At 36.2% G+C, this 27,850-nt stretch overlaps 1 protein-coding gene across 2 annotated transcripts; it reads left to right on the top strand.

Annotated features, from left to right (window-relative positions):
* The first annotated feature begins 6,264 nt into the window (after window positions 1–6,264).
* On the top strand, window positions 6,265–27,516 carry LOC136036621 (alpha-crystallin B chain-like). Of its 2 annotated transcripts, none has more exons than XM_065718922.1 (3): window positions 6,265–6,393; window positions 14,415–14,578; window positions 27,226–27,516. In XM_065718922.1, the coding sequence occupies exons 1-3, from the start codon at window positions 6,268–6,270 to the stop codon at window positions 27,440–27,442; spliced, it is 507 nt and encodes a 168-aa protein (XP_065574994.1). In that variant the 5' UTR covers window positions 6,265–6,267; the 3' UTR covers window positions 27,443–27,516. The 2 variants fall into 2 exon arrangements, with proteins under 2 accessions (XP_065574994.1, XP_065574995.1); XM_065718923.1 differs by having other exon boundaries at window positions 6,308–6,393; window positions 14,425–14,578.
* The last annotated feature ends 334 nt before the right edge of the window (window positions 27,517–27,850 follow it).

Below are 27,850 nucleotides of genomic sequence, written 5' to 3'. Positions count from 1 at the left end.
AAGAGAATCCAATTCTTCTCTCTCAGACTTAAGTAAAAAACCTAATTCACTAAATTCAGACTCTGGTATACCACTTGTGAGCTGGTAGTAGTGCCTGTGATTGACAGAATTTTGATAAATTCCCATTTTATATGTCTCTAACTCTGAAAAGAATCCGATTCATGGGTTTCAGACTTTGGTAAACACCTACTTCACTTATTTCAGACTCTAGTAAGCCACTTATCAGCTGGTAGTAGTGTCTTTGTCTGACTGAATCTTGATAAATTCCCATTTCATGTGTTTCTAACTCTAAAAAGAATCCAAATATTTTTCTCAGACTTTGGTAAAAACTTAATTCACCTATTTCAGACTTTAGTCTACCACTTTTGAACTGATTATAGTGTCTGTGTCTGAGGCAATCTTCATAAATCTTCACTTCCTATGTCTCCAACTCTAAAAATAATCGGATTTATCTCTCTCAGACTTTGGTAAAAGCTTAATTCACCTTTTCCAGACTCTAGTATAACAAATGTGAGTCGGTAGTAGTATCTGTGTCTGACCTTGTGAGCTGGTAGTTGTGTCTTTGTCTGACTAAATCTTGATAATTCCCACTTCATATGTCTCTAACTCAAAAAAGAATCTGATTCATCCCTCTCAGACTGTGGTAAGAACCTAATTTACCTATTTCAGACTCTAATAAACTAGTTTTGAGTTGGTAGCAGTGTCTGTGTTTGACTGAACCTTGATCAATTCCTACTTCATATATCTCTAAATCTAAAAGGATCCTTTTAGATTTAAAATTCTCTTTCAGACTTTGGTAAAAAACCTAGTTCACTAAATTCATACTGTGGTATCCCACTTGTTAGCTCGTAGTAGTGTCTGTGTTTGACAGAATTTTGGTAAATTCCAACTTCGTTTCGATTCATCTCTCTTGGACTTTGGTGAAAACCTAATTTACCTATTTCTGACTCATGTATCCCACTTGTGAGCTGGTAGTAGTGTCTGTGTCTGACTGAATCTTGACAAATTTCCACTTCGAATGTCTCTTACTCTGGACACAATTCGATTCATTTCTCTCGGTCTTTGTTAAAAACCTAATTCAACTATTTTAGACTCTAGTATACCACTTACGAGCGGGTATTAGTGTATTTGTCTAACTGGATCTTGATAAATTCCTACTTCATACGAATTTAATTAAAAAAGAACCCTATTCCTCCTCTCAGAATTTGGTAAACAACAATTCAGCTATGTCATACTCTATTATACCACTTGTGAGCTGGTAGCAGTGTTTGTGTCTGACTGAATCTTTCTGAATTCCCACTTCGTATGTTTCTAACAATAAAAAGAATCCAATTTATCTCTCTGAGACTTAGGTAAAAACCTAATTCATATATTTCAGACTCTAGTATACCAGAAGCTGGTAGTAGTGTCTGAATTTTGATAAATTCCAACTTCATTTGTTCTAACTCTAAAAATAAACGGATTAATTTCACTCAGACTTTAGTAAAAGCCTAATTCATTCTTTTCCGACTTTAGTATACCATTTGTGAGCTGGTAGTAGTGTCTCACTGAATCGTGATAAATTCCCACTTTATACGTCCAACTAAAAAAGGAATTCAATCCATCTCTCTCAGACATTGGTAAAAACCTAGTTTGCCTATTTCAGACTCTAGTATACCACTTGAGGGCTCGTAGTCACGTCTATATCTGACTAAATCTTGATAAATTTCAACTTCATATATTTGTAACTGTAAAAAGAATCCGATTCCTCTCTCTCAGACTTTGGTAAAAAACCTAATTCACAAATTAAGACTCTGGTATACCGCTTGTTAGCTGGTAGTAGTGTTTGTATTTGACAAAATTTTGATAAATTTCCACTTCATATGTCTCTAACTCTATAAAGAATCCGATTCTGCTCTCCCAGGCTTTGGCAAAAACCTAATTCACCTATTTCCCATTTTTCAATAAATTTTTTTCAAATTTCATACTTTTTTTCAATTTCCTTTTTTACCAAAAGTTTTTCCAACTTTATAGGGGGACTTTAAAATTTTTCAGCTTTTTTACGCATCTTACAATGATATTAGATATAATTATATTAAAAGAATTTCACTTGTGATATTTTCGAACTACGAAATGAAGATGATCTATTTATGCTAGTCGTAGTTTTTACTATTAGAAAAATAATACTTGTAGTGACATTTTTCTTTTTTTGACTTGATTTCTTTAACTTAAGAATTTTTTCAACTTTCTTTTTACATGTCTTAAAATGACATTGAATACACTTATAAAAAAAACAAATTTACTTGTGACATTTTTGAAATACGAAATAAAGATGATATATGTATAGTCGTGATTTTTACCATTAGAAAAATAATGTTTGTAATAACATTTTTCTTTTTGAAGTAGTTTTATAACTTGGAAATTTTTTCCGACTTTTTCTTCATGTCTTATAATTACATACAAGTTATCAATGTGCCAAAAAGAGTTAATTGTACGATGGATCCCATTTCAAGTAACTGCCCAGAATGTTATGATATCCCATTCTACTACTTCAACACGTTTCGATCCACCACCTGTGCGTTGTTTGGGTGACAAATCAGTTTATTACAGAGACAAGACATTGCAATCCACCTGTGCTTGCACGGTCATCTATTGCTGTTTCATCATGATGACAAAATGATGAGTTTATTCTATAAGGAACTAGTAATTATGTCTTTGGGGATATCAACCTCCCCACAGTCCTTAGGGCAATTGCAGTAAGTTAGGCAATTCGTTCACTGTTTATATGTAGTATATGTTATTGAGAAAGGTATCCATGTCTGAACTTTACTTTCGAAGAAGATGAAGAGTATTCAGGTAAGCCTCTCAAAGAATGTCAAGGGGATTGTTGAACTAAATCAAGACACGTTATGTGTATACAGATTGTCAAATGGGCATTACTCAGGAATAACTGAATAAATCAATTTTGAAAATTCAGGAAATGATAAGGGAAATGATCAAAAAGATCATCGCTCATAATTACAAAGACTTAATTACATTAAATAGCCGAATTGAACTTAAAACGAGCAAAAATTAACAAAATTAGGGCTGATAACTCCCTTTACCTTCTCAAGACCTGAAAATAAATTGAGCTTTACTGAAAACAATATACGTTTTAAATGTTTTCACTTTTTTACTTTAATAAATAAAAATTAATAGAACTTTAAGGTATAAATATCAGTATATGTAAATTAAGATGACAATCCATGGTCTTTTGTTTTAGTTTCCTTTTTTTCAGTAAAGCAACTACTGAAAAAAGCAGTAAAGCTTTTTTTCAAATTATATTCTGATCCTCAAAAGCCATATAAGTGATTCGGCTCTTTATTGTAATTTCAGCTCGTTTTGAGTTTCATTTGTTTATCGAAATTTATTTGTGGTAGTTTTACGCTTGGAAGATTATTTGACTTTATTTCTGTCCATTTCTGGCTTAACTTTTCATAAACTTGTTTTGTGGAAAGATTTCTTTTTAATTATTTACAAAAACAGCCGAGTCAAATTCAAAAAGAGCAAAAATTAACGTGATTACGGGTGACATCCCCATGCCTTCTCAAGATCAGAACATAATTTTCACTTTACTGAAAACAAAATAGATTTTAAATGTTTTCAGTTTTTTAACTTTAATAAATCAAAAACTATTAAGACTTTAAGGAATAAAAATCAGTATATGTACATTAAACTGTCAATCCGCATTCATTTGTTGTTATATGGCTACTGTATGGCTACTTATATGGCTATATGTAGGAGTATGGCTACTGCCTTCGTCCCTAACTGTAAAAGTCCAAAGCATACTCCGTAATTGGTGCTTTGCTGAAATCGAATGATTTTATCGATATTCTTTTTTGTACTCATTGTAAAATTACATGACATTACAACATTACAACTCACCACAGCCAAATAAAATCTTGAACGGATGAGCTTTCAGCAATTAATATTGTCATATATCAAATATTCTCAGTTTATATTATTAGTTCTTTCTAAGCCTGTTCAAGACACGTAAGTAAATTTCAGCAAAGCGCCAATAATGCTGTAGGTCTTATATTTTTCCAGTTAGAGGAAGGGACAGTATCCAAACTCTTGTTTGTAGTTATTTTTGTTTGTTTTAAGCCTGATTTGCATATTCAAGTCATGTTTTACTCGTTTTAACATTTATTTATTCATTTATATTAGTTCATGTTTTATATTTTATTTATTTAATTTCTCTTCGTTCTGGGTCTCATTTATTCTTCCATATTACTTTCTGGTCCTCTTGAGTGTGAGTAACCAATTCTGAAAAAAAATGAGGTATTTTTAACTTACGAACGGGTGATCGTATCTTAATGAAATTTGATATTTAGAAGGATCTCGAGCTTCAAAGCTATCTTTTAAATCCCGATCGGATCCGTTGACACTGAGGGGAGCTGGAGGGAGAAACCGAAAATCCTGGAAATCGCTTAGCTTGGTGGGAAGAATAAGCACAAGTCCTAGATACGTTATTGACATGAACGGGTCCGCTCTCTTTGGGGAAGTTGGGAGGGGGTTAATTCGGTTAATTTGGAAAAATCAGAAAAAATGAGGTATTTTTAACTTGCAAACAGGTGATCAGACCTTAATGAAATTTGATATGTAGATGGACTTCGTAACTTAGAGCTCTGTTTTTAAATCTTGACCAGGTCCGGTGATATTGTGGGAGTTGGAGAGGGAAACCGGAAACATTGGAAAACGCTTAGAGTGGAGAGATCGGAATGAAACTTGACAGGAAAAATAATCAAAAGTTCTAGGTACGTAACTGACATAACCAGAACAGATCTGCTCTCTTTGGGGAACTATGGGGGGGGGGTAATTCAGAAAAATAAAAAAAGAGATATTTTTAACTTAAGAACAGTTGATTGGATCTTAATGAAATTTGGTATTTAGAAGGACCTCGTAACTTTTACCTCTAATTTTAAATCCCGACCGGATCCGGCGACATTGGTGGGAGTAGGAGAGAGAAACCGGAAATCATGGAAAACGCTTAGAGTGGAGATATCGGGATGAAACTTGGTGGGAAGGATAAACACAAGTTCTAGATACGTGATTGACATAACTGGACCGGATCAGCTCTCTTTGGGGGAGTTGGGGGGGACATAATTTGGTAATTCGGAAAAATTAGAAAAAATAAGGTATTTTTAACTTACGAACAGGTGATTGGATCTTAATGAAATGTAATATTTAGAATGACCTTGTGTCTCAGAGCTCTTATTTTCCTGACCGGATCCGGTGACATTGGGGGAAGTTGGAGGAGGAAACCGGAACAATTGGAAAACGCTTAGAGTGGAAAGATCGGGATGGTACTTGGTGGGATGAATAAGCACAAGTCGTAGGTACGTGATTGACACAAAATGACTGGATTCGATCTCTATAGGGGAGTTGGGGGGGGGGTGCTAATTCGGAAAGCTAGAAAAATTGAGGTATTTTTAACTTACGAATGGGTGACCGGATCTTAAAGAAATTTGATATTTAGAAGAAATCCATGTCTCGGAGCTCTTATTCTAAATCCTGACCAGATCTGGTGACATTGGGGGGAGTTGGAGGGGGAAACCGGAAATTTTGGAAAACGCTTAGAGTGGAGAGATCGGGATGAAACTTGGTGGGAAAATAAGCACATGACGTAGATACGTGATTGACGTAGCCGGACTGGATCTAGTCTCTTTGTGGGAGCTGGGGGGGGGTCCAGTGCTTTTGCGAGTTCAGTGCTTCTGGGTGTGCTAGGACGATGGAAATTGGTAGGCGTGTTAGGGACCTGCATAAATTGACTTGATAATAGTCGTTTTCCCCGATTCGACCATCTGGGGGGCTGAAGGGAGAGACAAAATTATAAAAAATGAGGTATTTTTAACTTACGAATGGGTGATCAGATCTTAATGAATTTTGATGTTTAGAAGGACCTCTTGACTCAGAGCTCTTATTTTAAATCTCGACTGGCATTAAACCTCTGATTTTCCTTTTCAACCAATCCATTTTTTCTAAAAATTTTGCTAGAGCTCATGCCATATGAGCTCTTGGGTCTTCCGGCCTCGTCACAAGTGCAAGAGTATATTTTTTCTCTTGTCTCTTGTTATTTCTTCTGATGTTAAGTTTAATATGGCCTCTACTTTTCTTTTAAAAGCCTCTTTCTCGGAAAGTTTTTTTTTACTAATCAATGACAAGCCAAAAGTTCTATCTATCTAAACCCTGAAACCCCATTGAAAAATAAAAGGGATTTTAAAAGTACCAAAATGAAATTATCCAAAAATGAAATTTCACATGTACGTTTGTAAAACGTTGCTTGTAAACAAGCTAATCGGATCACTTGACTGCGAAGATTTTGGCAGTGCAAAACTATGGATACCAAAGGAAAAACTGAAAGAACGAAACAAGGTATAATTTTGCGATCTTTTTTTTGGCTGAGGGGTGGAGTTCAATGACTGAAAATTCTCCTTAAAGGGGAATAATCTTCGGAAAGAAAGGATTGATGCGCTTCTCTAGAACAAAACACTTAATAAAATAGATAACTTCGAAGACCACATTGCCTTTCCATGACGAAAGTAAAACAGTTCAAAATAGGGATGAAACCTTTTAATTGACAGTGAACAGATACGAAATTATTTAACTGGATATTTCGAACACATATACAGTGTTCATCATCAGCAGTAAAACATTTTACTGCTTGATGATGAACACTGTATATGTGTTCAAAATATCCAGTTAAACAATTTTATATCTGTTCACTGTCAATTAAAAGGTTTCATCCCTATTTTAAACTGTTTTACTTTCTTAATAAAATATAATCAGCACCACAAGATTACTTATTTTATGCTCTTTCCGGTACTTGTTCATTATTCAGAACATACCCAGAAATTTGGATCTGCAAAATCAGACAAAGACCGGTTTATAGCTGTCTGTATCCGTTGTAGGTATATTAGACATGTAATATATAGTTGGTATTTTGTTTAGGTTAGGTTACATTTTGCATGCTGCCCCGCTATATCTAACCCCTAACCCAAGGCCTATCTAACCTATAGGCCAAATTGTATATAACCCATCTATCTCCCAAGCGTCTCAGTTGTTTCAACCCATGTATCTGTAAATTGAATCAACTTGGGTGTGTTCTGAATTTTCCAATTCTATTTGCGTTTTCGACAATGCACTCTTACCTCCTCCCATCCCCCAGATATAGTCCTAGAATATATGTAAAAGTAAAAGAATACTATAACGATGGATGTTTCCAAACAACATGTTGTTTGGAAACAACATAGAATAAGGAATCTGGTTTCTAGACGTTTACCCCCAGGAAAATACCCTCTCCCACAGAAAATGCCACTCCCCCATGGAAAATACCCCTTTCGGCTAGTTGGTCTCCAATCACTTCCAGCTCATAAAGAAAGACTAGAACTCCCTGGGGATTATAAATCAATTTCTACCTCCACTCTCCCTTAGAACTAATTATGTATATATCTGAAGGTTCAATGGGAGCTACGGCATTAAAAGCCCTCCTTTGAGGTATCTGCCTCCCTCCTTTACTATAATCTGCAATCCCTCGCTCTTTACGCTAAAGTTTTTAATTGTTTTAAAAATTAGAATTGTGGCAAAGAGTAAACTTTAGCGTAAAGAGCGAGGGATTGAGGAGGGGAAAACCCATTTCATATATTTTATATACGGAGTAATTTCTGTTCGTTTTAAGTTTCAATGTCGCTCCTTACTTTCAGTTAAAAAAACTAGTTTTTTTTATTTAATCTCTGAATGTTTTTGAATTAATGCATGTTTGATTTTTGCTCTCCGCACAAAAATTGTTAAAATGAAATTTGCATACTAATTCTTTTTTTGGCTAAATGGCTTTCTCTTAATTTTGATCAGACTATTTTGAGAAATAAGGGGTGGGGAAGGAGACGTAGTTGCCCTCCAATTTTTCGGTTACTTAAAAAGGTAACTAGAACTTTTAATTTTTAACGAACGTTTTTATTAGTAAAAAAATATACGTAACTTAAGAATTAACTTACGTAACAAACTTTTATATTCTTATATTTTTATTATGTATATGAGGGGGTTTGTCCCCTCGTTAATACCTCGCTCTTTATACTAAATCTTAAGTTTTGTCCCAGTTCTTTGAGAATGACATCTGTATCAGAAAGGCCGTAGAATAAGTAGTTGAAATTACTAAAAATACTTCGGCATAAAGAGCGATGTATTTATCTCCTCCTAATTACCTCGCTCTTTATGCTAAAGTATTTTTAGAACCCCTCATATGCTTAATAATCTCTGTTTGTTTTAAGTTTCAATGATACTCCTTACTTTCAATTGAAAAAACTTTCATGTTTATTTTTTCATTGTTTTTTTTATAGTAATGCTAGAAAATCCTGCGCCCTTTTCATTGAGTTTTCTTCCCTCGTGACATATTCCTCCAAGGAAAGATCCTCCCACATAGCCACCTCCCCTTAACCTAACTCCCCCAAACCAAAAGAATCCCCTTGAAAACGTCTGTACACTTCCCAATAACCATTACTGCATATAAACACTGGTCAAAGTTTCTAACTTGCAGCCCCTCCCCCAGGGACTGTGGGGGAGTAAGTCATCCCCAAAGACACAGTTATTATGGTTTTAGACAATGTGGAACAAAATGGCTATCTAAAAATTTTGATCCGTTGACTTTGGGAAAAAATGAGTGTGGAAGGGGGCCTAGGTGCCCTCCAATTTTTTTGGTCACTTAAAAAGAGCACTAGAAGTTTTCATTTCCATTAGAATGAGCCCTCTTGCTACATTCTAGGACCACTTGGTCGATACGATGACCCCCGGGAAAAAGAAGAAAAAAAAGCAAACAAACCGACACGCACCCGTGATCAGTCTTCTGGCAAAAAATACGAAATTCCACATTTTTGTAGATAGGAGCTTGAAATTTTTGTTATAGGGTTTTCTGATACGCTGAATGTGATGGTGTGATTTTTGTTAAGATTCTATGACTTCTATGGGGTGTTTCCTCCTATTTTCCAAAATAAGGTAAATTTTCTCAGGCTCGTAACTTTTGATGACAAAGACTAAATTTGATGAAACTTGTATATTTAAAATCAGCATGAAAATCCGATTCTTTTGATGTATCTTTTAGCATCAAAATTCCGATTTTTAGAGTTTCGTTTACTATTGAGCCAGGTCGCTTACAGTTCGTTACCACGAACTGTTTGATTGATTTTTAGCTGTTTAGCTAAGTCTTGGCATTGGATAAACATCGTTCTTGAGTGGAACTTAAAAGAAACCCCACATGAGCCGTTTTTATGGCACTTGGTATTAACCAAGTGACACATAGCGATCGCGAATTCTGTTGTTCGGTCGGTCTGTCGGTCTGTCCCGGTTTTGCTAGTTTAGGCACTTCCAAATAAGCTAGGGCGATTAAATTTGGCAGGCGTATCAGGGAACGGACCAGATTAAATTAAAAATAGTCGTTTCCCCGATTGGACCATCTGGGGGGGGGGACGGTTAATTCGGAAAAATTAGAAAAAAATAATGCATTTTAAATTATGAACGGGTGACCGGATCTTAATGAAACTTAATATTTAGATTGATATTGTGCCTCAGATTTTAAATCAGATTTTAAAGCTCTTATTTTAAATCCCGACAGGATCAGTGACATTGGGGGGGGGGGGAGATGGGGGGACCTAAAATCTTGGAAAACGCTTAGGGTGGATGGATCGAGGTGAAACTTGGTGAGAAAAATAATTAAAAGTCCTAGATACGTGATTGCCATAATCGGACTACGTGATTGCCATAATCGGAACGGATCTGCTCTCTTTGGGAAGTTGGGGGGAGGGTTAATTCTGAAAAATTAGAAAAAATGAGGTATTTTTAACTTACGAAGGAGTGATCGGATCTTAATGGAATTTCATATTTAGAAGTTCCTCGTAACTCAGATCTCTTGTTTTAAATCCCGAACGGATTCAGTGTCATTGGAGGGAGTTGGGGGGGGGGCGGACATCTTGGAAAACGCTTAAAGCGGAATGATCAGGATGAAACTTGATGGGAAGAATAAGCACAAGTCCAAGATACGTGACTGACATAACCGGACCACATCTGCTCTCTTTGGGGAGTTGAGGGGGGGGAGTAACTTGGAAAAATTGGAAAAAATGTTGTATTTTAAACATATGAACTGGAGATCAGATCTTAATTAAATTTGATATTTAGAAGAATCTTGTGCTTTTGAGTTTTCATTTTAAATCCCAACCAGATCCAGTGACATTGGGGGGAGTTGAAGGGGGAAACCAGAAATCTTGGAAAACGTGAAAGTTATCTTTATCTTACGAATGGGTGATCAGATCTTAATGAAAGTTAATATACAGAAAGATCTTACGTCTCAGATGCTCTATTTTCTATTTGAATCGGATCCGGGGATATAGGGGGCTGGAGGGGGGAAACAGAAATCTTGGAAACCGGAAATCTTGGAAAACGCTTAGAGTGGAGAGATCGGGATGAAACTTGATGGGAAGAATAAGCACAAGTTCTAGATAGGCTACGTGATTGACATAATTGGAACGGATCCGCACTCTTTGGGGGAGTTGGGGGGTGATTTCCAGTTCTTTGCCGAGTTTGGTGTTTCTGGACGTCCTAGGACGATGAAAATTGGTAGGCGTGTCAGGGACCTGCACAAATTGACTTGATAACAGTTGTTTCCCCGATTTAACCATCTGGGGAGGAATTTTTTTTAAAAATTAGAGGCATTTTTAACTTACGAATGGACGATCGGATCTTAATGAAATTTGATATTTAGAAGGACCTCATGTCTCAGAGCTCTTATATTGAATCCTGACCGTATCCGGGGATATTGTGGGAGTTGGAGGGGGAAACGGGAAATCTTGGAAAACGCACAGAGTAGAGAGATCGGGATGAAACATGGTGGGAAGAATAAGCACAGGTCCTAGATACGTGATTGACATAATCGGACTGAATAAGCTCTCTTTGGGGGAATTAGGGGGGTGTTGATTCGGAAAAATGAGGAAAATTGAGTTATTTTTAACTTAAGAAGGGGTGACCAGATGTTAATGAAATTTGATATTAGAAGGAACTCATGTCTCAGAGGTCTTATTTTGAATCCCGACCAGATCTGGTGACATTGGGGGGGGGGAGCCGGAGGGGAAAACTGGAAATCTTGGAAAACGCTTATAGTGGAGAGATCAGGATGAAAGTTGGTGGGTAGAATAAGCAAATGACGTAGATACATGATTGACGTAACCGGACTGGATCCGCTCTCTTTGGGAGAGTTAGGGGGGTCCAGTGCTTTGGTGAGTTCGGTGCATCTGGACGTGCTAGGACGACATCAATTGGTAGGCGTGTCAAGGAACTGCACAAATTGACTGATAAAGTTGTTTTCCCTGATTTGACCATCTGGAGGGCTGAAGGGAGAGAAAAATTAGAAAAAACGAGGTATTTTTAACTTACGAGTGGGTGATTGGGTCTTAATGAATTTTGATATTTAAAAGGACCTCGTGTCTCAGAGCTCTTATTTTAAATCCCAGCCGGCATTAATCCTCTGATTTTCCTTTTAAATCAATCTGTTGATTCTTAAAATTTTGCTACAGCTCAAGCCATATGAGCTCTTGGCTCTTCCGACCTCGTCACAAGTTCCATATGAGCTCTTAGTTCTTGTTATCTTCTAAACCTGAAAAAAGCAGCTTTATTAAAAAAAAAAAATAGTAATTTTAGTTTAATATTGTGTTTGAATAGAGTAAAAACTGTACATTTGTAATTTATAGCTTTCTACAGTTGAGTGTAAAGCAGTTATTTGACTCGGCTTGAAGATTGAGCAGATAGTGCTTTCTTGCTTCGATAAAAATATCAGCAGGGACATATGATACACAGGGTTGCCATCTTTGTGATTTATCACTATTTCTGGTGATTTTTTATATCACCTATTTATTTTCTCCTAGCGAGTGATTTATATTGATTTTTGTTCTAAAACTAGTGATTTTTTCATTAATCTTGTGATTTTACAACATTTGCTCAGATCGAATTCTTGCCTCCATATCTATGTTTTTTTTTGTTTTGTTTTTTCTGTAATCTCTCGGTTCTAAACAAGGTTGCCACCTTCAGCGATTTATCGCTATTTCTAGTGACTTTATGCTGCCCAGTGATTTTCTTCTAGCTAGTGATTTATAGTGGTTCTTGTTCTAAAACTGGTGATTTTTTCCTAAATCTAGTGATTTTTCACGATATAGCGTGTAGATGCATGATTCAGTCGAATAAATCATACAAGAAGCTAATTAATAAAAAAAAAGTAAATTGGTGATTCACTACGGCCCCTAATATGTGCCAGATTAGCATTTATGGAAATATACCGCCATTAAAGTTTCCGATTTCCCACCATGTGTCGATATCAGATATAGACCCCAGAGTGTTATCATCAAGATAACAAGTGAACCTAGTTAATTGCAAAATTGCAAAAATATTCAATGCCTCCTGCTTCACAAGAATTGCTCAGGTCGAATTTTTGTCTCTATATTTATGAATGTTTTTCTCTGTAATCTATCATTTCTAAATTATATTTTCTTCATTTAAAACCCCTGAAAGTGGAGTCAATGGTGGATATGAATACACCCTCCACATCTGCAAGTAGAACAGAAATGGAATGATTGAAAAATAAGAAGGTAGCTATACATTAGTTATAATTTTCTAAATGAAAAAAAGAAATAATTGAAAAAGAAAATAGGACTTGGTGTTTTTTATAATATAATTTGTAGTATAACTAGATAGATTAAATCGATTGCTTTTTAATGATCGAAGTCGGCTGGGAGTAGGAGGGTATCTACTCTGGGAATCATTTACTGATTTTAATCTTCACTTCTAATGTCTAATCGGAACTCCAATAATTCTTCTAATTTTCTTATTTGTAATTGAAACACCTAATAAATGCAGATAGCGTATTATGTTGATTCCAAATATATGATCCATCAGCTTAGTTTTACCCATAAAAGGCTAAGAAACTAGTAAAAATTCGCTTGATCTTTTAAAGAGGAAGGAAACACCCACTAAAAGTCAAAGAATTTCAACTAAAATCAAACCATTATATTCGGCGTATCAGAGAACCCAACTGTAAAGGTTTCAAGCCCTGATGTACAAAAGTGTTGAATTTTGAATTATTTGCTAGAAAAAAAAATCATGGATGTTTGTTAATTTGTTGTTGTTTTTTCTCATGGTTGATCGTATCTAACCAACGGCCCTAAAACAGCGGGAGATGGTTGATTTGAACAGAGATCAAAATTTCTGGTGTCACTTTTATTTAACCAAAAAGAGCGGACGGCTTCTAGCGCCACTATTACGTCTCTTTTATCCCTAAAAATTGTTCGATCAGAAGTTTGATATATTGACTTGAAAATAGCCATTTTGATTTGATCAGAAGCTTGATTTGAGAATAGCCATTTTGTTTAGCATAGTTAAAAGGTTACAAAACTATACATTTAGATTTATTATGACCCACGCAGCCTCTGAAGCCTCTGAAGAAAGTTACGAGGATGAAAGTGTACTAGGAATAATTTGTTATGGATAATAAGAACAATGTATGATCTATGAAAACCAGTTTCATAGCCACAAAGACAAATAACGAGTGGCAGAATGTATTGGACTTGTATAAATTGGGCTATATATTTGCACACTAGGAGGGTGAGGGTAAGGGTAGGCTAGGTTACTTTACCCCCACATTCCCCTAAAGTGCAAATATATAGCCATTGTGGAATCTTAGGTCTGTTCCGTAAAGCAATAAGACCGGTGTTTGTCAAAATCTGCGAAGGTTGGGATACATTTTTTCCATGAAAATATAAAAATACCATTATAAAAATTGTAGCTGGTGTGACAGTAATTACGCTAGCTGAACTAGAGCAAAAAGAAAATAGTTTCTTTACTTTTTGGGAAAAAACCGGAGTTTCAGATCGAAAAGGAAAAAAATTAAAAAGAAAAAGCAAACATTTCGATTAGATCACCAATAACCAATTTTCAGTGATCGGGGTATAAGCCAAGGGTACCAATTTGGGGAAATACAGGGGAGAAGCAAGGATTTTGTTCCATCCTCTGCATAAAGATGCAAAAAGGCATTTTTCAAACGTCAACGGTAATTTTAGCTTGAGAAAAAAACAAAACATAATCTAAACGTATTTTTCAACATCTACGGGGGTAAATTTACCCCCTTCGTGTAGTTGTCCCTGCATAGACCATATTTAAGAAACAAAACAATTATTGATTACAATGATAAAGAGTATTAGAATTTTAGTGATTTCTAGTGATTTAAATTCAATAATCCAGTGATTCATTTGCTAATTTAATGATTTTTTCAAGAATCTAGTGATATTTTTTTCACCGGGTGGCAACCCTAATGATACATTGAATATGTGGTTTTACTTTTGATTTTTCAAGTGACTAATCCAGGAAAGACTTTTTCAGAATGGGTGGATATTGAAGGAGACTCATTTAGGGTACAAGAAGACGTTTCTCTTTATAATCCTGAAGATATAGTAGTCAAAGTGAAAGGAAACGAGCTTTGTATAAAAGCGTATCATCCAGAAAAAGAAGAAGAGGTGGGATTTATCGCCAGAGAGTAAGTTTTTTTTCCATCTGGGAGATCCTAGTTGATACATTAAGCTAACCATGCGGGGAGGGGGAGAGATCCCAAAGAGAGCGATAAATAAGACTCGTAGAAAAATAGAGGTAAGCTGTATACATTATACGGTGTTAAGAGTGTTTGCACTCCTGTGCATCGTCTTTGATAGTAAAGTTAAAAAGCTGAGGCTATCAAATTTAATCAAGGTTTAAGAAGTAATTGGTCGATTTTTTCGCAGAACTGGGCAACTACCAAGCTAAAATGAAACTCAATCAAGAGGGGGGATACATCCAAGAAACATCGACACATTTAAAGTTTTCCCTTTAATTACGTATTTTCTTCTTTTACTTTGTCAACCTCTGTTTGTTTTGTTTTTTGTTGTTGTTTTTTACTATAATGCATTTCGGGCAGTTTTCAGAGTAACGTGGGCGGTTTAGGTATGTCCTCAAGGTGGACTAAGACCATATTCTAGTAAAAAGTCATCTAATGAGCCTGCAGTGAGGGATGGGCTGGTCAGCACTTACATGCACAACTGAGGAGCTATTTGAATTGGTAAACCTAGCAATTGAATATGTCGTTCTAACTTGTAATTATAACTTAAAATGTCATTTTAACTATTAACTTATAATTATAACTTATAAAATCATTCTTACTTGTAATTGAACTTCAATTTTGATTTAGTTCAACACCCCCCTTCCAACGTTCCTTGAACGTTTCAAATTAACGCCCTTAGCCACTTTTTAGGAATTGAAGATATAGCCTTTTTAACACCCTGAATGCACATAAGGTCTTTTGATTTAGGACAACACCCTCTCAAAGTTCCCCGAAAGTTTCCGATCAATAACCTTAGCCGTTCCAGAGAAATTGAAGGACACCCTTTTTACAACCTAAATGTACATAGACTTTTGATTTAAGGCCGTGATTAAATGAACTTGAAAACATCGAGATTCAAAATTGAAGTTAGGGTAGCCTTCTGTCTCTGAGACCGTCGATTGTCAAAAACCCATCAAATACCACTTATTCATTGGCGGAAATGGCAGGTTAATTCTACCAGCTTGTCAATCTGGTTTCTTGGGCGATCTGAAATGATTCTTTCTGGAAAAAAACTTGTGAAAATTTCAGGTAGCTGAAGAAATTCTGTGGGACAGTTAGAAAACAAGAAAACACATCGAAAAATGGTTGCAATCATCTTACAGGTTATTGTCTTCTGCTCATGATAGTACCAATTTTGTTCTAAAAGCAATATCCTTCATAGAGTACACTTATGAAAAAGATCTAGACATTTTCTAAGATTTCTAAGCAATTAGAGGAAATAGAGCAAAATCCTAGCAAACATTTTGTAGCATCTTCAAGAAGCTACGACCTGATATTAACAACGGTATCTTCCGCCAATGAATACTTGAGTACTTTTTAAATATAAATTTTCAACTTTAACATGGGATTTTCGTGTTCAGTCAGGTGATCATGACTTTGACTGAGAGATACCTCATTTCCTGGTGCGCGTCCGCTATTAGGTCATCAATTTCAAGTGGATTGGATATTGAATCTCACTGATAATTTTTATTTGGATACTCATTTACCTGTTCAACTAAGAATACTAATGGAATATTACTAAGACACAGTTATCGGTTTACCTACTTAAGGATACTAATGGCATATTACTAGAGCCAATTTATTACTATATCGTTTATTACTAATAATCTCTGAACTGCTATTGTGAATTGAATTTTGCATAATTTATGAATTATTAACAATGGGACGGAAAACATTATCAAGGTATGATGAGGATGAAGTTGGGAATTCAAAAAATTCATCGACGTATCAGGTAACTAGTTAAGCTTCAATCTCAAATGTATCGCTGGCAACTTAAGCTGATAGCATTAAAACCGTGATTGTGCTTGTGACAGCGGGAAAAAAATAGACTCACTTGAAGAAACAAGAGCTAAGAGCTCATATGGCACTTGTGACGAGGCGAGAAGAGCCAAGAGATCATATGGTATGAGCTCTAACAAAATTCTATGAATCAATAGATTGATTTAAAAAGGAAAATAAGAGGCTTAATGCAGGTCAAGGTTTAAAATAAGAGCTCTGAGTCACAAAGTCCTTCTAAATATCAAAATTCATTAAGATCCGATCACCCACTCGTAAGTTATAAATCCCTAATTTTTTCTAATTTTTCCTCTCCCTTTTGCCCTTCAGATGGTCGAATCTGGGAAAACGACTTTATCAAGTCAAATTGTGCAGCTCCCAGACACGCCTACCAATTTTCATCGCCCTAGCACGTCCAGAAGCACCGAACTCGCCAAATCACTGAACCCCTCCCCCCAACCCCCCCCCAAAGAGAGCGAATCCAGTACGATTATGTCAATCACGTATCAAGGACATTTGTTTATTCTATCCACCAAGCTTCATCCCGATTCCTCCACTCCAAGTGTTTTTCCAAGACTTCCCCCTCCAACTCCCCCCAATGTCAAAAGATCTGGTCGGGATTTGAAATAAGAGCTCTATGACATGAATTCCTTCTAAAAATCAAATTTCATTACGATCCAATCATCTATTCGTAAGATTAAAATACCCCAATTTTCATGTTTCCAAGAATTCCGGTTTCCCCCTCCAACTCCCCCTAATGTCACAGTATCTGGTCGGAATTTGAAATTACAATTTTAAAGCACAAGATCCTCCTAAATATCAAATTTCATTAAGTTCTGGTCACCCTTTCGTAAGTTACAAATACCTCAATTTTCAAAATTACCCCCCTCCCTCCCAATAAAATCAAAGAGAGCAGATCCGGCCCAGTTATGTCAGTCACGTATCTTAGACAGGTTTCTATTCTTCCCATCCAGTTTCATCCTAATCTCACCGCTTTAAGTATTTTCTAAGATTTCCGGTCCCCCCCAACTGCCCCCCCCCCAATTACGCTTGATCCGGTTGAGATTTAAAATAAGATATCTGAGTTACGAGGTCCTTCTAAATATGAAGTTTCATGAAGATCCGATCACTCCTTCGCAAATTAAAAATACGTCATTTTTTCTTATTTTTCAGAATTACCCCCCCCCCCCCCAATTGAGCGGATCCGTTCCGATTATGTAAATCATGTATGCAAGACTTCTGCTTATTTTTCCAACCAAGTTTCATCCCAATCCCTCCAATCTAAGCGTTTTCCATCATTTTAGGTTTCCCCACCCCAAACTTCCCCCAATGTCACCAGATCCGGTCAGGATTTAAAATAAGAGCTTTGAGGCACGATATCCTTCTAAATATCTCATGGAGATCCAATCACCCGTTCGTAAGTTAAAAATACCTCAATTTTCAAAATTACCCCCCTCCCTCCCAATAAAATCAAAGAGAGCAGATCCGGCCCAGTTATGTCAGTCACGTATCTTAGACAGGTTTCTATTCTTCCCATCCAGTTTCATACTAATCTCACCGCTTTAAGTATTTTCTAAGATTTCCGGTCCCCCCAACTGCCCCCCCCCCCCCAATTACGCTTGATCCGGTTGAGATTTAAAATAAGATATCTGGGTTACGAGGTCCTTCTAAATATGAAGTTTCATGAAGATCCGATCACTCCTTCGCAAATTAAAAATACGTCATTTTTTCTTATTTTCAGAATTACCCCCCCCCCAATTGAGCGGATCCGTTCCGATTATGTAAATCATGTATGCAAGACTTCTGCTTATTTTTCCAACCAAGTTTCATCCCAATCCCTCCAATCTAAGCGTTTTCCATCATTTTAGGTTTCCCCACCCCAAACTTCCCCCAATGTCACCAGATCCGGTCAGGATTTAAAATAAGAGCTTTGAGGCACGATATCCTTCTAAATATCTCATGGAGATCCAATCACCCGTTCGTAAGTTAAAAATACCTCATTTTTTCAAATTTTTTAGAATTATCCCCCCCCCAACTACCCCAAAGAGAGCGGATCCGTTCTGGTTATGTCAATCATGTTTTGAGGACCCGTGTTTTTTTCCCACCAAGTTTCATCCCGATCCCTCCACTCTAAGTGTTTTCCAAGTTTTAGGTTTCCCCCTCCCAACTCCCCCCCCCCAATGTCACCAGATCCGGTCGGGTTTAAAATAAGAGCTCTGAGCCACGATATCCTTCTAAATATCAAATTTCATTGAGATCCGATCACCCGTTCGTAAGTTAAAAAATACCTCATTTATTAAATTTTTCAGAAATACCTACCCCCAACTACCCAAAAGAGAGCGGATCCGTTCCGTTTATGTCAATCATCTATCTAGGACTTGTGTTTATTTTTCCCACCATGTTTCATCCCAATCCCTCCACTCTAAGTGTTTTCCAAGTTTTAGGTTTTCCCCTCCCAACTCCCCGCCCCTGTCACCAGATCCGGTCGGGATATAAAATAAGAGCTCTAAGACACGATATCCTTCTAAACATCAAATTTCATTGAGATCCGATCACCCGTTCGTAAGTTGAAAATACCTCATTTGTTCTAATTTTTAAGAATTACCCCCCCCCCCCCCAACTACCCCAAAGAGAGCGAATCAGTTCCGATTATGTCAATCATGGATCTGGGACTTGTGCTTATTTTTCCCATCAAGTTTCATCCCGATTCCTCCACTCCAAGTGTTTTCCAAGATTTCCCCCTCCAACTCCCCCCAATGTCATCAGATCCGGTCGGGATTTAAAATAAGAGCTCTGAGACACAATATCATTCCAAACATCAAATTTCATTAAGATCCAATCACCCGCTCATAAGTTAAAAATACTTCATTTTTTCTATTTCATCCGAATTAAACCCCCCCCCCCCCAGATGGTCAAATCGGGAAAACGACTATTTCTAATTTAATCTGGTCCGGTCCCTGATACGCTTGCCAAGTTTCATCGTCCTAGCTTACCTGGAAGTGCCTAAAGTAGCAAAACCGGGACTTTAGGTTTCCCCCCTCCAACTCCCCCCAATGTCATCAGATCCGGTAGTAGCAAAACCGGGACCGACAGACCGACAGACAGACAGACCGACAGAATTGGCGATTGCTATATGTCACTTGGTTAATACCAAGTGCCATAAAAACTGAAGTCTCTGGATGATCGAGTGTCCAAGTTAGAGAATATCCAAAATGATTTTCAGGAGTCGTTGTCAAATAATGATACCTGCCGGGGTTTTCTTGATAAAGAAAAAAATTAAATTAAAGAGCCAAATTAAAGTTCTCAGTGATGACGTTATGAATCAAGAGACTAAAATCAATGTGACTGGCAACAGATCAGCTAAGCTTAAATTCGAAAAATTTGACAAAATCTCATATTGTGGAATGCCCCGTGTGAAACGATGCGAGTGTTGTATCTTCGGGCCTTGAATTTGCCACGGTTACCGATTTCAAAATTATTGAACGAAATATTCAGAAAAGGTTCACCAAAGTTCAGGTACAAAATAAGTAGACGAAAGCAAATTTATTAAAAAACGCTAAGAAACTAAAAGGCAAAACGCTGCCGTTATTTTTCCACGTCTACATTGGTGATTACACTCCCCCGAAGTTCGGAAAATGCGGAAGAATCTTCTTGCAAAAAACTCAAAATTACGTGAACTTGGTTTTGAAGCTTGGGTCTCTAAAATTTTCCCCGGTACTTATGTGTTATATAATACACACTCGAGAACTTGTATCGCGAACTTGAGACAGTACCCGGTTTTTACTGTGTTTATACCAGACAACTAGCTTCGGCTCAGTGGGAAACTGCAGTATAGCTATATTTTAATAAAATATTTAGTCGGTATTGTGGATAGGTTATGTTAGGTCAGTTTAGGTTAAGTGTTTAATATAATGCTCTCTGGGCCCCCTTCCATAATTCGTTGTAGTTTTCATAATTTTATTACTAAAATATTTGATTTTCATCATATTTTATTTTATTTCATTATCAGTTGCCAAACTCCACTTCTGGACTGTGTACTATATAACACATAAGTACCATTTCCCTCCAATTCTCCATTTCAACTGTCCAAATGGCACGCATCCAAATACCTATGGACTGACTCTATCCCTGAACTCACCCCACCGCAAAACAATTTTTGATCTAGTGCTGCTAATAAAGTTGTGCACCATTTTGAACATTAGTTGGCTGGTGTTAGTGGAGGTCGATTTGACACTCAGAATGAATTATTGGAGTGGAGAATCCATAGAATATTTTGGGACTTCCCTACTCCCTCTGTTTGATGATCATTAATGGAGTGAAGTACATAGTTTTCCTAATCCATAGCCAAGATTTTTATTTTGTCATTTTTGTCTTATATCACGTCACTGTTTTGATCGTTTTCAGTATTTTCATTGTATCCAATAGAGTCATCATTTATTGCAATGTTCAGTTTCGTAATATCTTTATTTCGTAATAGACTTATATCTCGCTTGCTTCAAATTTCTACAGGCTTCACACAAATCTGTCTTGTTAAGATGTTCACATGTCATTTGCCAAGATAAAAGTTAAGTATCATTTTTGATAGAGACATGGTTAATCACCTTTTATTTTATGTTTTATACATATTTGTTAACTTGAATTTTTTTGTAACATATTGTGGAATGTGGACGTCAATTGCCAATTTAACGCCCACTTTGATTTCAAGTGAATAATGATTAAATTTCCGGCAACACTATTTTTCATGTTTTCCTTATATGCAAATTTTTCGATTATGTTTTGCGGTATTAAAGTGAAATTCGATTAATTATAATTTTAATTAGTATCTTTTTCCCCTCATATATTATATCCCCTCTTGTCTCGTACATTATTAAAGAAACAAAAAATTTTCATTTCTCAACGATATATTTGTGTTTGGAGAATTTCTTAATTTATTGGTAATATTTGCGCACCTTTAGGGAGTAAAATGGATACGGAAGGTGTTGCATGGTTAGAATGGTCATGTGCGCAAAGCGGCTAAGTCATAAACAAAGTATTGTTCTGTTAATAATTAAATAAAAAAAAACATGTTTTTTAAACTGAAAGTAAGGAGAAATCGAATAAAAAGAGAAATCTATCAATTCTACTTTTTAAGAGCGGTAACTACTTTTTAGCGTAAAGAGCGGGGCGTTGAGGAGAGAACAGCCCCTTTCATATACGGAGTAATAGCCTATCTGTCCGTTTTAAGTTTTAATATTGCTCCTTAATTTCAGTTTGAAAAACTTGTTTTTTATTTAATTTCTGAACGTTTTAGAATTAATGCATGTTTTGATTTTGGCTCTCCGCACATGAATAATTAAAACAAAATTTGTATATCAATTAATTTTTTGGCTAAATGGCTTCCTCATAGTTTTGATAGGACGATTTTGAAAAAAAGGAGCGTGGGAGGAGTCCTAGTTACCCTCCAATTTTTTGGCTATTTAAAAAGGCAACTATAACTTTTAATTTTTTACGAGCGTTTTTATTGGTAAAAGTGTATGTAATTTGCAAATTAACTAGCGTAACGAACTTCTATATTCGTTTGTTTTTACTACGTATATGAGGGGCTTCGCCCCCTCGTCAATACCTCGCGCTTTACAGTAAAGCTTAAATTTTGTCCCAATTCCTTAAGAATGACTCCTTAATCACAAAGGCCGTAGAATAAATAGTTGAAATTACTAAAAATACTTTAGCGTAAAGAGCGAGGTATTAGGAAGAGGTGAACCCCTCATATGCGTAATCATTTCTGTTTGTTTTAACTTTTGATGCTGCTCCTTACTTTCCGTTGAAAAAACTTTTTCATTTTTTTTTAAATGCTAGAAAATGGCCTAGGTGCCGGCCAGTTTTTCGGTCACTTAAAAAGGCCACTAGAACTTAATTTTCATCAGAAAGAGCCCTCTTGCTACATTCTAGGACCACTGGGTCGATACATAACCCCTGGTGAAAAAAAACGAAAAAAAAAAAAACAAAGAAACAAATAAACACGCATCCGGGATCTGTCTTGTGGCAAAAAATGCAAAATTCCACATTTTTGTAGATAGGAGCTTGAAACTTCTACTGTAGGGCTCTCTGATACTCTGAATCTGATGGTGTGATTTTCGTTGATTCTACCAGTTTTAAGGGGTGTTTTCCCCTATTTTCTAAAATAAGGCAAATTTTCTCAGGCTCGTAACTTGTGATGGGTGAAACTAAACTTGATGAAACTTATATTTTTAAAATCAGCATTAAAATGCGATCCTTTTGATGTAACTATTGGTATCAAAATTCCATTTTTATGCTAACTTTAAATATATAAGTTTCATCTAATTTAGTCTTACCCTTGAGAAGTTACGAACCTGAGAATATTTTCCATATTTTTGGAAAAGAGAAAAAACTCCCTAAAGATCGTAGAATTTTAATGAAAATCATACCAATCGATTCAGCTTACCAGAGAACCCTACTATAGAGGTTTCAAGCTCCAATCTGCAAAAATGCGGATTTTGTATCTTTCGCCGCAAGAAAGATCATGGATACGTGTTTATTTGTTTTTTTGTTTGTTGTTTTTTGTTTTTTCCCAGAGGTGATCGTATCAATCCAGTGATCCTGGAATGTCACGAGAGAGCTCATTATAGGGAAATAAGCCCCCTCCTACGCTAATTTTTTCCCCAAAGTAACTGGGTCAAAACCAACGCCCAACTCTTTACGCTAAAGTCTGACTCTTTCTCTCAACTCTACTATTTAAAACAATAAAAAACTTTAGCGTAAAGAGCGGGGTGTTGAGAAGGGGACAGTCCCTTTCAGTTACGGAATAATTTCTGTTCGTTTTAATTTTTAATATCGCTCCTTACTTTCAGTTTAAAAAAAAACTTTTTTTTGAATCAAACAGTTCGTGGTAACGAACTGTAGTAAGGAGTGACCCGGCTCAATAGTAACCAAAACTCTAAAAAATGGAATTTTGATACCAATAGCTACATCAAAAGAATCGCATTTTAATGCTGGTTTTAAATATATAAGTTTCATCAAGTTTAGTCTTACCCATCAAAAGTTACGAGCCTGAGAAAATTTGTGTTATTTTAGAAAATAGGGGGAAACGCCCCCTAAAAGTCATAGAATCTTAACGAAAATCACGCCATCAGATTCAGCGTATCAGAGAACCCTACTGTAGAAGTTTCGAGCTCCTATCTACAAAAATGTGGAATTTTGCATTTTTTGCCAGAAGGCAGATCACGGATGCGTGTTTATTTGTTTTTTTGTTTTTTTGTTGTTTTTTTTTCCCCAGGGGTGATCGTATCGACCCAGTTGTCCTAGAATGTTGCAAGAGGGCTCATTCTAACGGAAATGAAAAGTTCTAGTGCCCTTTTTAAGTGACCAAAAAAATTGGAGGGCCCCTAGGCCCCCTCCCACGCTAATTATTTTCCCAAAGTCAACGGATCAAAATTCTGAGATAGCCATTTTATTCAGCGTAGTCGAAAAACCTTATAACTATGTCTTTGGGGACGACTTACTCCCCCACAGTCCCCGTGGGAGGGGCAACAAGTTACAAACTTTGACCTGTGCTTACATATAGTAATGGTTATTGGGAAGTATACAGGCGTTTTCAAGAGGATTTTTTTGGTTTGGGGGAGGGGTTGAGAAGAGGGGGATATGCTGGGGGAACTTTCCTTCGAGAATTTGTAATGGGAGAAGAAAATTTCCATGAAGGGAGAGCAGGATTTACTAGCATTATTAAAAAAAAAACAATTAAAAAATAAAAGTGAAAAAGCTTTTTCAGCTGGAAGTAAGGAACAGCAATAAAACTTAAAACAAACAGAAATTATTACCCATATGAGGGGCTCACCTCCTTCTAATACCTCGCTCTTTACGCTAAAGTATTTTCGGTAATTTCAACTACTTATTCTACGGCTTTTGTGATTCAGGGGGTCATTCTTAATGAATTGGGATAAAATTTAAGCTTTAGTGTAAAGAGCGAGTTACTGACGATGGGGCGAATCCTCTCATATATGTAATAAAAACATGAGAATACAAAAGTTCTTTACGTAAGCTAATTTATAAGTTACGTAAATCTTTTACCAATAAAAAGATTCGTAAAAAATTAAAAGTTCTAGTTGCCTTTTTAATTAACCAAAAAATCGGGGGGCAACTAGGCTTCGTCCCCCGCTCTTTTTTTCTCAAAATCATTCGATCAAAATTATGAGAAGGCCATTGAGCCAAAAAAAAAATATGCAAATTTCGTTTTGATTATTCCTCTGCGGAGAGCCAAAATCAAAACATGCATTGATTCAAAAACGTTCAGAAATTAAATAAAAAAAAAACAAGTTTTTTCAACTGATAGTAAGGAGTGACATCAAAACTTAAAACGCACAGAAATTACTTCGTATATGAAAGAGGCTGCTTCCTCATCAACGCCCTGCTCTTTACGCTAAAGTTTTTTACTGTTTTAGAAAGAAGAATTGAGAGAAAGAGTCAAACTTTAGCGTAAAGAGCGGGGCGTTGATGAGGAAGCAGCCTCTTTCATATACGAAGTAATTTCTGTGCGTTCTAAGTTTTGATGTCACTCCTTACTATCAGTTGAAAAAACTTGTTTTTTTTATTTAATACATAAGAGAACTGACCCTCTGAGTGTAGACCTGAATTCTTCACTAGAACGATTTTCCTTTATTGGCCTATCCTCAAGTATAAAACATTGGAGTCTTAGAATCTTAATCTACTTTAACACCGAACTAGAAACGGCAAAATATAAGGCGAATAAAAAAATAACTGCCAGTTTATCTGGATAAGAAAAATTTCCTGCAAGTCTGCTCTTTCACATATCTGATAATTTTTTTCATAGCTCTTTATAATTAGTATTCACGTGATAGCCAAGCAAATTCCTTCAAAATAAAAAATGCGAAGAAAGGGGGTCGCGCAAATTGTTCTACACAAAAAGAAGTGATAAGTTTGTGAGAAAGTAGGTTTGTCACGTAAGCCCACTTTAAAGAAAAGCATTTATTATCCAGACAAATTTATACATTGTTAATTTTTATTTGGTTTATTATTCCTCGTTTCTAACAGATTATTAAATAGAAAAAAAACAAGTTTTTTAAATGAAAGTAAGGAGCAACATTGAAATTTAAAACGAACAGAGATTACTCCGTATATGAAAGGGGCTTTTCCTCCTCAACGCCCCGCTCTTTACGCTAAAGTTTGACTCTTTCTCTTAACTCTACTGTTTAAAACAGTAAGAAACTTTAGCGTAAAGAGCGGGGTGTTGAGGAGGAAAAGTTCCTTTCATACACGGAGTAATTTCTGTTCGTTTTAAGTTTTAATGTTGCTCCTGACTTCCACTTAAAAAAACTTGTTTTTTTCTATTTAATTTCTGGACGTTTTTGAATTAATGCATGTTTTGATATTGGCTCTCCGCGCATATAAAATTAAAACAAAATTTGCATATTAATTAATTGCATTTATCGGAAGACTTCGAGAAAAAAGGAGTGAAGGAGGAGGCCAAGTTCCCCTCCAATTTTTTGATTACTTAAAAAGGCAAGTAGAACTTTTAATTTTTTAAAGTTTTCCCGCGCCCCATTCATTGAAATTCTCTTCCCCATTAAAAGTTCCTCCATGGAAATATCCTCCCACGTAACCCTCCCCCCCTCAACTCTCCCCCTAAACCAAAAAGATCCCCCTGAAAACGTCTGTACACTTCCCAGTAACCATTACTAAATGTAAACACAGGTCAAAGTTTGTAACTTGCAGCCCCTCCCACGGGGACTGCGGGGGAGTAAGTCGTCCCTAAAGGCATAGTTATTAGGTTTTTCGACTATGGTGAATATAATGGCTATCTCAAAATTTTGATCCGGTGAGTTTTGGGAAAAAATGAGCGTGGGACGGGGCCTAGGTGCCCTCCAATTGTTTTGGTCACTTAAAAGGGAAGTAGGACTTTTCATTTCCGTTAGAATGTGCCCTCTCGCGATATTCTAGGACCACTCAGTCGATACAATCACCCCTGGGAAAACCCACATTTTTGTAGATAAGAGCTTGAAACTTCTACAATGAGGTTCTCTGATACGTTGAATCTGATGGTGTGATTTTTGCTAAGATTGTATGACTTAGGGGGTGTTTCTCCCTATTTTCTAAAATGAGGCAAATTTTCACAGGCTCGTAACTTTCGATGGGTATAACTGATCTTTATGAAACTTATATATTTAAAATCAGCATTAAAATGTGATTCTTTTGATGTAACTATTGGTATCAAAATTCCTTTTTAGAGTTTCGGTTACTATTGAGCCGGGTCGCTCCTTACTACAGTTCGTTACCACGAAGTGTTTGATGATATCCAAAGCATGTCGTTATTACGAAATTCCCTTCCAAAATTTTTATACAGGCTTGGTAACCAAAAAAAAAATGCCTGTCATTGAAAATACTATTATTGCTTTGAAAACCTCATTTTATGTTTTTTGTTGAAAAATTACTTTTTTGGAAGTTTCATCGGAAAATTGAAAAAATGACAACTATACCTCTGTCCCCCTAGATTCATAAAAATTCATATAAGGATTTTTTTTGTATATAAAGGGGCCAAGTTGTCATATTTTCAATAGCAATGCCCAAAAAAATCAATGGAAATACCCCCCCCCCAACAAAAGATATTTTTCAAAATTTAAGGGAGGGGTAGAAAAGATAGGGGCAATAGTCAACTCCTCCTCCAGCCCCCCCAAGTAATGATATTGGCTTGGCTATTACTCTTGTCTGAGCTCGTCTTAAATACATATGAAGACAACTTAAACTTGTTTACTTTTCTGATTTAGGTTCGTACGAAAAATTACTTTACCAAAATTTGTCAAGCCCGAAAATATCCATTGCTACTTGACTGGTGAAGGAATTTTAACTTGTGAGGCCCATAAAGAAGGCAACCAGCATGTCCGTATAGTGCCAGTTATCCATCTTCATGAACAACAACCAATTCACAGCAGTTACAATGGAGGATTATATAAAGGTGACAATAGGACTCCTGGCATACCATGATATGGTTGGCACAAAGTGAACTTCATGTGTATATTTTTGTGAACTAACGACTTATTATACTTTTCTAGTTTTAAGCTCATGGTAGAGATTTAACCTAGTTTTGAGCAATATTGGCTGATAAATAGAGAAACAATGTTCTAATCAAGAAAAGTTGAGGCGCAAAAATGTATTTCATATATGACAACTACTATCCTGTATTAGTTAAAAAAATTGTTTAATAACTAAAACAAGTTTTTCCCATAATGGATGCCATTCCGGTTTCTATTTGAGGAGAGGGCGGGAACAACGAAAAATGTTCTTGTTTTTAGGGAATATATTAGAAACCCATAGTAAAAAGAAGAGCTCCTCCAATTTTATTATTATTTTTCTTTCTTTCTCTACACCTCACATTGAAAGAATGGTCCCAAA

The sequence above is a fragment of the Artemia franciscana genome, chromosome 15 (genome assembly GCF_032884065.1).
Source record: "Artemia franciscana chromosome 15, ASM3288406v1, whole genome shotgun sequence".
Lineage (NCBI taxonomy): Eukaryota > Metazoa > Arthropoda > Branchiopoda > Anostraca > Artemiidae > Artemia > Artemia franciscana.
Note: the sequence above shows the minus strand (reverse complement) of the source record. Positions and strands in the feature narration are given on the sequence as shown.

Excerpts from the sequence above, each read along its gene's own strand:
- LOC136036621 (XM_065718922.1), top strand. The coding sequence starts at position 6,268 with ATGAAATTTCACATGTACGTTTGTAAAACGTTGCTTGTAAACAAGCTA. Across the intron at positions 6,394-14,414 it reads AACTGAAAGAACGAAACAAG|ACTTTTTCAGAATGGGTGGA; the intron begins GTATAATTTTGC and ends AATCCAGGAAAG. Across the intron at positions 14,579-27,225 it reads GTGGGATTTATCGCCAGAGA|GTTCGTACGAAAAATTACTT; the intron begins GTAAGTTTTTTT and ends TTTCTGATTTAG.